Source organism: Rhinolophus sinicus, linkage group LG03 (assembly GCF_036562045.2).
Source record: "Rhinolophus sinicus isolate RSC01 linkage group LG03, ASM3656204v1, whole genome shotgun sequence".
Lineage (NCBI taxonomy): Eukaryota > Metazoa > Chordata > Mammalia > Chiroptera > Rhinolophidae > Rhinolophus > Rhinolophus sinicus.
Genome location: NC_133753.1, coordinates 31,514,835 through 31,525,729, shown reverse-complemented (window position 1 = coordinate 31,525,729; position 10,895 = coordinate 31,514,835). Strand labels below are relative to the sequence as shown.

Here is a 10,895-nt window from a genome sequence, read left to right as displayed (position 1 = left end):
GATGTTCCCGAGCAGCTCCAGAAGTACACAAAGAGAATTAACTAAAATCATTATTATTGCCAAATCCTGTTTTCTTTCAATATAGACTGTTTGGAAAAGTAATATTTCATGGCAAACACAGACAGGAACAAATTAATTAGGTTTCTTTATAATACAAAAAGAATTTAAAAATCCACTGATTTAGCTCTTCAGAGGGTTACTTCATTTCTCAAAATAACAATTTACTCGTAGAAATAAGTTTCTAACCAGTATAATTCATTTTGTTTATTTTCAGTTTAAGAGTTTAATGATTCTTTTTTCAAGTATTCAGCAATGAGTATTCTCTTCATTTCAGGTCAGTCCTGGAAGATGATTGCCATCATTTCACTTAATTTAACTTCACTTAATAAGTGTCAACAATAATGGCATATTGAGTCTGATTCTCCATGTATAAGACAACAGCCTCACTTCTTTAAATCATTTCAGAGTGCTCCACAAGAGTCTGTCCTCCAAGTTAGTACTGCTAAACTGAAGAAGGCACAAATTGTCTCTTTGAGTCTCACAGCCTTCCATGCCAAGGTAGTGTCCTACGCCAGGCTACTGTGTATCTACAATTTAACTGTAACTTTTACAGACCGTTTTCCAAGACTCAGAGAACAAATGGTGAACATTTTCCTATAGTAACAGGTGATTGGAGAAATATTTTGAGACAATACATCTAGAGAGTTATGAAATGGCAATATTTACAGAGATTTTAAATATAATAACTAGTTTGACTCCAGTTTGCTCATCCTCAAATTATAGGCTGCGACTTACTCCACCTTCTCTCCAGGCCAGCATTACCTCCTCAAACAATCCACAAACTTTATGGAGGTTGTACCTGGGTAGGGATTGAGAGAGTTCCAGAAAATCCATAAATTTTTTTTCCTAGGAATTCTGAAAAAGTTTATTCTTGCTCAGTCTTAGGCAGGCCTCAGTATCCATGACATAGTTTTAGACCTTACTTTATTCATCTTTGTATCTCTAGTACAAATATTTTCAGATGAGAATTTGTTTCAACTTTTGATCTCTGCTGTATATTATTTAGTACCGAAATATAACAGGTGGGTAGAGAACCTTCCTCTTATACAGGAAAAAAATGAAGTTATTCCAATTGTTTGGTTATAGAATGTGCCTCAGGTCACTTTTAATAAACACTGAGCTAGTGAATCACTACTGTGTTCCAGGTACTCTTCTGGGTGTTGGGGATTCATTAGAGAGGGTTTGTTTGACATATATTAAAGCTCCTATTTTTCTAGACTAGGTGTAACCTCAGTCTTTGGATTTTAAAAATATTTTGAAACATCTAGTATTTATAATCTATCAAACAGATTTCACTTGTTGAAAATCAGTAGTAATTTCTATGTACATAGTAGGATTAGCGAACCGTGTTTCAATAGAATGTTAATAGTCAAGTTTTAAAAAGCAATTGTAAAAATATGAGGAAATTTAGAAAAATTACCAATAATCTTACCATCTATATATAACCAATTCTGATGCATTTTTCATATACATAAGATTATTCTACATATAGAAGATACAAAAGTCTTGTAATTATTTTTCCACTTGATTATATCAAGAACATTTTTCTGTGTCATTAAAATTCTTGTGAACAATTTTTATGGCTAACAATAATTCATCATATGGATGTACTATAACTGATGTAACCATTTGCTTATTGTCAGTTATTTAAGCCATTTCTTTTTTAATGTTGTTATAAATAATACTACCTGCATGTTCTATTATTTCCTTAGGATGAACCCCACAGGGTAATGCTAAATGAGGGGTATGATCGTATTTAAGGTAAAGAAAAAATACTGTCATACTGCCCTCCAGAAAGATTGTACTATTTTACATTCCCACCAGTAGAGTTTACCTGTTTTGATGTACCATTGCTGACATTGATGAGTATTATTTGATCATAAATTTGCTAATTTGATCATTTTCAATGGTCCATGTTTTTAATGAATTTTGAGCCGCCGTCATCAAAGACCAAAATTTTAAAAAAGAATCAATACAAATAAGGAACAATATAAAAATTCCAAGAATGCTCAGTGTATGATAATGTTCTAGAACCGGAAAAGATTATTTCATATAAAATCAAAATGCAAATATTGCGTCTCTTTGGGAAAAGCTCAGGATGCCAGCTAAAGTATGAAACATGAAACATCAATTTACCAGGTGAAAAGTTAAAGCCAAAAAAATACATATAGCTAATGAAAATGCAGGAAAATTGCTATTGTGGTTTGAGAAAACTGTGTTAAAGATGACTGTGGTGGTTGGATTGCAAGATTTGTTTGTAATAACTGCATAGAGATAGTACATAGTTACTAAGAACCTCTCCCTTCTGAAGCTCTAATTTTACTGTTTGTGTTTAAGAACTGGCATGTTTGCTTTTTTGCGATCTTGCTTTGCTTGGGGTTAGATGTGTGAGGGCTGTTTGAGTACAACAAATCTGAAGAGTTTTTGTTTCTTACAGTTCTTTCTGCTTTCAGTTACAGCTGGGGCCCTGTCTCTAAATCACTTATTATCAGTTCTACAAAGAATTTGGATTGCTCTCCAGCCCACTAATTCCCTCTTTTTAAAAAACTACATGAAACACAACAGTTTACAAGATTAAAAAAAAAATCAAGAGATAAGTACTCACAGTTTAAGCAGCTTCAATAGAAACCTTTTGGTTTTATCTTCGTTTTCCTAATATTTTATTTGAAAGATGTCATAGTTCAAATTTTCTCTTTAACTTTTTTCATGAAAAAGATGATGGGAATTGTGGTTAAAGCCAGTACTATTTAACTAATATATTAGTAAATTAACAGCCAATGTGTTTTTAGAGATTGGAAATTACACACACAATTTTGTTACTGTTTTAACACTAGATAAAAGAAACTTAAATGTTCATTGATTGACTTTGTACGGTGCTGTCAACATTACCTTTTGGTCACAGATTATTTATGTTTCTCAGACAAAAACTTCTCTCCAGCACTGTCTCACACAACTTTGATACGGGCTATATATTACCAGCCTCATTCAAAGGATGGTTCCCCATTCCCATAGCCTCAGGGGGGAAAACATTGTGGCACATAAAGCTCTGAAATGTATCCTATGCACCTGAAGAGACTATTCCTTGCTTGCATCCCTCCCCTTGTAGTGACACTAATCTTCTGTACAGAACATGTAGGTGCCCCAGAACACACTGCTGTCTTCTGCCGATGCTACTACAACCCATGCCTCTCCTCCCCTCTGTGTTGGCAAACTTCACCGCCCGGCTCAGGCATGTCATCTCTTCCAGGAAGCCCTCACCAATAATACACTTTTCCCTCTCTGGCTGTGCCCCTCCAGACCGTCAACCTCATAAAGACAGACTATTTCATTTGTCTTTTTACTCTCACATAGTAGGTACCCTTTAAAACTTTGTGGAATAGATGTCTATAGTTTCCCCCTCATAATGTGAAGTGTTACCCAGCGATTTTCTTATTTTCCTTCAGGAGCCCATTTATAGGAGTCTGCGTCTACCTCATCACCTGGTTCCAGGCAGTACTTCCAAATCCATTCTCACAGTTCTCTGACACACGATAAAATGAATCGTGCTCCTTTACGTACCTTCTCTGAGGGTTTATGCCTCTAATGTAACTCATCATAGCTAAAGAAAATAATCGCACTCAGTTGAGCTCAGTCATAAACACGATCGCGCGTGCGTATGCTGGGGATGAGAGAATCTGGCTGGGCCTGAGACTAGGTTCTTTTATGGTGCTTCCAGGTGAGGGTTTTGATTATAGATTTTCCCGCGAAGAACTCAAAGCAGCGGATAAAACACTTGAAACCAAAAACAAGGAAAGTAGTGGAGAGACTAGGGAGACGAAATCAGGAAGCTTCAAGTGGCAGGACAAGCAGAAAAAATGGAAAGCGAGGTAGAAAAAGTGTAAACGCTGGGGAGAGGAGCTGCAGTCATTCCGTCCTCCCAAGCCTCAGCCCTCCCGCGCGCGGCGCGGAAAAACACGTCGGCCTCTCCGGGCGCTCTCCCGGGCTCCTATTATTGTCCCCACCCGCCAGTTTATATCGTGCGTTCACACCCACTGAGACGCTGCGAAATACGCAAAGTAAACTTCCAGAAGGCCGACAGCCCGACTCAGGAACTTCAGTGTCATTTCTTTTTGTCCCCGCCTGGGGGGAACCGCTCTCATGCAGAGGCCACGCCAATGATGTTAAAAAAAAACAGGCTCTGGCCCTATTTCCTCGGTGGAACCTACTCAATGAATTGCCCTGCTCCTGCGCGCTAGGTTCGTCAGTACACTTGGCACCTAAGTACACTTAAGGCCTAGGAACAGAGTCGACAGCCCAGGTGGCTCCATTCTCGGCGCCCCCCCCTCCTCCTCGAGCCACGCCCCAGCCTTTCCTTCCCCACCCCACTTGGAAGTTCGCGCTATTCATTGGCCGCCTGCCCTGCCAATCCAGTGGGCGTTGACGAATCCCGCCTTAAGAACACGAAAATGCACGTACACCTGGCAGGGGTAAAGGGGGAGTGCGCGAGCCTAACACCCCCAGCTGCAGGGGCGCTTGAGGCTTCGCGAACCCGGGCCGCGGGGGTATGTGGGAGGGGCTTCATTTGCATAACGGCCGCCCCTCGCCTTCTGGCGCGGGTCGGGGTCCCGCCCCTCACTCAACTTGAAATCTGTTGGGCCACCGACAGGTCACTCCCACTCAGTCAAGCTTTGGCGGGCGGTCCTGGGAGCGGATTGGCTCTGGGGTTTTCCACAAGGAGGCAGGGAGGTGGCTATAAGAGCCGGGAGCTGAGAAGGGGGAGCCGGAGACTCTGGTTTCGCTCGCGGTGTCCCGTGCGAGTCTACCGTTAGTTTGACGCCGCGGATTTTCCGTCCCTGGTGTTCTCGCCTAACGTCGCTTGCCTGTCTTTCAGTCAGGATGTCTGCCCGCGGCCCGGCTATCGGCATCGACCTGGGCACCACCTACTCGTGCGTGGGGGTCTTCCAACATGGCAAGGTGGAGATTATTGCCAACGACCAGGGCAACCGCACCACCCCCAGCTACGTGGCCTTCACCGACACCGAACGCCTCATCGGCGACGCCGCCAAGAACCAGGTGGCTATGAACCCCACCAACACCATCTTCGACGCCAAGAGGCTGATCGGACGGAAGTTCGAGGACGCCACAGTGCAGTCGGACATGAAGCACTGGCCGTTCCGGGTGGTGAGTGAGGGAGGGAAGCCCAAAGTGCAGGTGGAGTACAAGGGAGAGATCAAGACCTTCTTCCCGGAGGAGATCTCCTCCATGGTCCTCACTAAGATGAAGGAGATCGCCGAAGCCTACCTGGGGGGCAAGGTGCAGAGCGCGGTCATCACCGTCCCGGCGTATTTCAACGATTCACAGCGCCAGGCCACCAAGGACGCGGGCACCATCACGGGCCTCAACGTGCTGCGCATCATCAACGAGCCCACCGCGGCGGCCATCGCCTATGGCCTGGACAAGAAGGGCTGCGCGGGCGGGGAGAAGAACGTGCTCATCTTTGACCTGGGCGGCGGCACCTTCGACGTTTCCATCCTGACCATCGAGGATGGCATCTTCGAGGTGAAGTCCACAGCCGGTGACACCCACCTGGGCGGCGAGGACTTCGACAACCGCATGGTGAGCCACCTGGCGGAGGAGTTCAAGCGCAAGCACAAGAAGGACATTGGGCCCAATAAGCGCGCTGTGCGGCGGCTTCGTACTGCTTGCGAGCGCGCCAAGCGCACCCTGAGCTCGTCCACACAGGCCAGCATCGAGATCGACTCACTCTACGAGGGTGTGGACTTCTACACGTCCATCACCCGCGCCCGCTTCGAGGAGCTCAACGCCGACCTGTTCCGCGGGACCCTGGAGCCGGTAGAGAAGGCGCTGCGCGACGCCAAGCTGGACAAGGGCCAGATCCAGGAGATCGTGCTGGTGGGTGGCTCCACCCGCATCCCCAAGATCCAGAAGCTGCTGCAGGATTTCTTCAACGGCAAGGAGCTGAACAAGAGCATCAACCCCGACGAGGCGGTGGCCTACGGAGCCGCGGTACAGGCGGCCATCCTTATCGGGGACAAGTCAGAGAACGTGCAGGATCTGCTGCTACTCGACGTGACCCCATTGTCGCTGGGCATCGAGACAGCTGGCGGCGTCATGACCCCGCTCATCAAGAGGAACACCACGATCCCCACCAAGCAGACGCAGACCTTCACCACCTACTCAGATAACCAGAGCAGCGTGCTGGTGCAGGTGTACGAGGGCGAACGGGCCATGACCAAGGACAATAACCTGCTCGGCAAGTTCGACCTGACCGGGATTCCCCCGGCGCCCCGCGGGGTCCCCCAGATCGAGGTCACCTTCGACATCGACGCCAACGGCATCCTCAATGTCACCGCCGCCGACAAGAGCACCGGTAAAGAAAACAAAATCACCATCACTAACGACAAGGGTCGTCTGAGCAAGGATGACATTGACCGGATGGTGCAGGAGGCGGAACGGTACAAATCAGAAGATGAAGCCAATCGCGAGCGGGTCGCCGCCAAAAACGCCGTGGAGTCCTATACCTACAACATTAAGCAGACGGTAGAAGACGAGAAACTGAGGGGCAAGATTAGCGAGCAGGACAAAAACAAGATCGTCGACAAGTGCCAGGAGGTGATCAACTGGCTCGACCGAAACCAGATGGCAGAGAAAGATGAGTATGAACACAAGCAGAAAGAGCTGGAAAGAGTGTGCAACCCCATTATCAGCAAGCTTTACCAAGGCGGCCCTGGCAGCGGTGCGTCCGGAGCCTCCGGGGGACCCACCATCGAGGAAGTGGACTAAGCTTTCACTCAAGTCAGAGTAAACCTCTTTTCCTTTCTCTATTTTTTTTTCCTTTTATTTTTGTTTCTTCTTTGAAATGTCCCTGTGCCAAGTACGAGATCTATTGATGGAAGTCTTTAGCCCGGTGTATGCATATGAAAGGAAAGGTGCAACCACTTAGTTTAATTACAAAAGGTTAGTTCTAAAGTTTGATTTTTTAAAACTTTATTTGAGGTTTCTCTTTAATGCATTTTGCGTATTTGCTGACTTGAGCATTTTTGGTTAGCTTAGTTTGAGATGGGAAACCTGAAGTTTGCACACATGTTCTGTGGAAGCTTAGTAATAAAATATATAGAAGCTTGAATTGTTTATTTTTATGTACTACTTTAAGACAAAAGTGAACATTGCAGTAAAGTCAAGGACAGGCATTCTTTTTGCGAACAATTGCATAAATACAAATTTGAAGTAAAGCTGACATTGATCTCAAAATTACTGTCTTGGAGTTTTCAATTTTCCCTTGGTCCTGTTTTACCCATGTTGGTCTTTAAGTAAGATATTAGTATGAGGTGAAATTTATCTAACTCAATCTTGTCCAATCCTCAGATGAGGTTCCTGCTTTGAATTACCAACAACTGAAGGGGAGAAGATCTGGATAAACTTCCCCCCATCCCCTCTTTTAATACAGAAACCAGACTGAGGTCTTCCAGTGTACCCAAACTCCTAAGGCTTGGCTTAAGTGTTCAAGTGAAAATCTACCTGATTATTCCAGCAAAATACAAGCTATATTCTCGATTAAGTGTAAAATTATTCTTTCTCTAAACAAAAACTGGGGCAGGAGTTATCTTCTGATAATAGCCCAAAGTAGTATGAAACATTGCTTTCTGTGACAGGTGCCTAAAACAAGTCAGTAGGCAGACTTTAAAGCCACTTAATAATAAGAGCCCAAATTTAGTCAAACTTGTTTTAATTTTCTAGTAAAACAGCTCAACTTAGCTTAAGGCAAATTTCACAAGGAAATGTTTCAAGTAGCATGTGGAAGTTCTTGAGGGATAGGAGGAGATAATACAGTGTTTTGTTGTTTGTTTTTTTCTGATTTAAGAATCATAATGCTTTTGCAATACCTGCCTTAAATCACTAGAATATATTTCTTTTTTAAAAGGCAAACTGCAAGATAATCCTGTATTTTGTTAATATATAACCTGTCCATTTTCTTATATATCTGATTTGAGATTGTTAGAGATGGGAATATTGCAACCCTCTGGGAGCCAACTATCCTCAGCTTAAGCTTTAAAATCCACATCCTTGGGAGAAAGGGGTTCGTGTTTATTTTTTTAGTGGAATTACACTCCTGCTTTGTTTTTATTTATTCTCTTTAACAGGAACATGGTAGGAATTCTGTAAAGCTGATTGGAAAAGATGTATAGTTCACCTAATGTTTTCACCACACATAGACATCTTGATACTCTTCCCAAGTGATGTAGATTTGCTTCATGTTGTTCATAAGATAATAGTGTATTGTAGAAGCCATATTTTTAATTTAGAAGTGGACCTTTTACCATGCAGAGATTAATTTTTGAAATAATATAAAAAGTAGAAAACAAATATAAAAATAATGGGCTTTGGTAATGACCCTCTCACCAAAAGCTGACTCTTATGTACATATACATTTTTTTTCTTTTTAGCAAGTTTTATTTGGGTGGCCGGATGAAGATAAAAAGGCAATTATGAAATTTGCTTCAAAATAAACTAAAAGAATTTTAAAGGTAATTGCTCTTTACACTGAAAAGCTGAAGATAACTTGGGTTTTCAGTGCTGGTGTCAGGCTGGTGGAAAGTTTTCAGCAAGGAGGCATTTAAGGGTGTTTCACTGACTACAGACAGTATCACGTAAATATTTGACAAACTACCTTGGTACTAACAGAACAGGTCAATAGTGGCCGTAGAGTGACATTTAGCATTAATTTTTACCAAGATAATACCCGTTCTATTAAACTTTTATTAGTCCTTTATTTGTTGAAAGTGTTTATCCCTTGCTCTAACTTCAGTGTATAATGGAGTCTTTCTGTAAGTGCAATTTGGTATTAGTATGACTTATTTTAGACCTTACCTTAGAAGACATTAGTTTCTAAAGGATCAGAAAAATGACTAGTGGTAGTCTCTGATCCTATGGACTGACCTCTGATAAATGGCTGTAACACTAACATCAATCTATGTAGACACTTCATTTTCTATTATTTTGAAAAGTACTTTGTAAAACTTCTAGCCATGAGGGTTTTTATTTAATTCTGTCTTCTCAAATTTACCTAGATCTGAACATTATTAAGATAAAGCTACCAAAGCAGCCATTCAATGTTTCCAGGAGTCAGTTGAAACTGGTAACCCAATAACCCCTGGGAACTCCTTAGCAGATTTTAGATCAGCTATAGTCAAATGACAATGGAAAAAGTACTTGATATTAGGGCAAGGGTAAATTACAGTTTAAGGAATAATTAAGCATCACTTGAACTTGAAAGTAATAAGTATGTTACAGACTAGTGGTCATGACTAAAGCAAATGCAGTACATATAGAATACTAAGGGATTAAAAAATACATTCTCGGAACAGGCACTTAAATTCCTCTTAGTTGAATGTCTGTTTAACATAGTTATCTCTGTTTTGAGGCAATAAACCTGAACACCTGTCCAAATAAGACATAAATTGTTTACAGTACTTGAGATGTGTAAAATTTCAAAACAAGCTCACTCTAAATTTTTTTGTATTTGATATGTATAATGGAAATTCACTAAAATGTGTACATTAGGAGATACTAATGCTACATATTTAAGCTTAACATGCACAATGGGATATTTAATGAATCATCTAATCAATATGTCTAGGAGACTTAATGAGAATTTCTTTATCCTAAGTATAATCTTAAATAGGAATACAGCCTGGCTATCTAGATGAAATCAAAATATTTCTTTTTTTATGAAGTTCTAATACTAGATCCATGATAAAGCCTTCTACTTTAAATTAGTTACTTAAAGTTGTGTTGTGAGACATGTTCCCCTTGCTTTTGAACACTTGAATTAATTTGAAGTTTTTAAAAGAATCTTAAATCCATACACAAGACAGTTGCTAAAAGACTGTATGTGTTTAGGTTAAGGAACAAGAGGAATATATTCAATTGCTTCTGTATATTTAATTTATAAATAGGTATGAGAAAACTGTTTTGAAGGACTATCCTTCATTACAATTAGATAGAATTTCATGCCTTAAAGAAAAAGTATGGATCTAAAGATCCCAGTATTTATTCTTGATATAGCTCTTGGAATGGAAATAATTTAGGGTATATGCATTTCTGAAACTTTAATGGGGTGATAATGTTGAAATGTCTTTTAGAATAAATCAAGAAGCCATAGGCTGTTTCCTCCACCCCTTTCAGAATAAGGTTGTTTGTGAATTCAACATTGGGTAAGTAAGCAACCAAAAATGGAGTTGCTAATTCAAATATTGGCATTGCCATTTTAATTTTTAAAGGTAGAATTGTAACACCATGAAAAACCTGTCCATTACAACTTTTTCATAGTATAAGCATGCATTATATTCAGTTAATGTCTTGGGCCTAAAACCTGAGGCCAACAACTTAGTTTTATGTTATATGCTCTTAGTTATATGACCTTGAGAAGCTTCTCTTAACTGGGGGAACAAAAAAATCTTTCCCTCACAGGTTACTTGGAATTATTAAATAATTTAGATGTTAACTTGATCCCTACTTTAATGTCACAAATTGGGGTTTTTTATAGTTTTTTAAATATTTTTTATTTTTTAGGTTTTTAAATTTTATTTGCAAATGTGTGTTGTTGTTTTTTTAAGGAGTGTACAGCTCACAGTGGCCCATGCAGGGATCAAGCCAGCAACGTTGGTGTTATTAGCACCATGCTCTAACCAACTGAGCTAACCGGCCACCCCAACGAATTATTTTTTTAATAGAAAATTATATTTCCATTTTGGGATGTGAGTTTTTAATGTCATTGGGAAAAAAAACTATCTGGTAAAAAATCGAACCTAAGACGTGAGTGGGTCATTTTCTAA

The 10,895-nt window shown here is 41.1% G+C and overlaps 1 protein-coding gene and 1 non-coding gene across 2 annotated transcripts; one reads left to right on the top strand and one right to left on the bottom strand.

Annotated features, from left to right (window-relative positions):
* Positions 1–300: 300 nt before the first annotated feature.
* Positions 301–369, bottom strand: LOC141570952 (small nucleolar RNA SNORD2). Its single transcript, XR_012495389.1, has one exon. It is a non-coding gene; the product is annotated as a small nucleolar RNA SNORD2 (small nucleolar RNA).
* Positions 370–4,759: 4,390 nt separating this feature from the next.
* On the top strand, positions 4,760–7,311 carry HSPA2 (heat shock protein family A (Hsp70) member 2). Its single transcript, XM_019733638.2, has one exon. The coding sequence runs from the start codon at positions 4,936–4,938 to the stop codon at positions 6,841–6,843; it is 1,908 nt and encodes a 635-aa protein (XP_019589197.2). The 5' UTR covers positions 4,760–4,935; the 3' UTR covers positions 6,844–7,311.
* Positions 7,312–10,895: the final 3,584 nt, after the last annotated feature.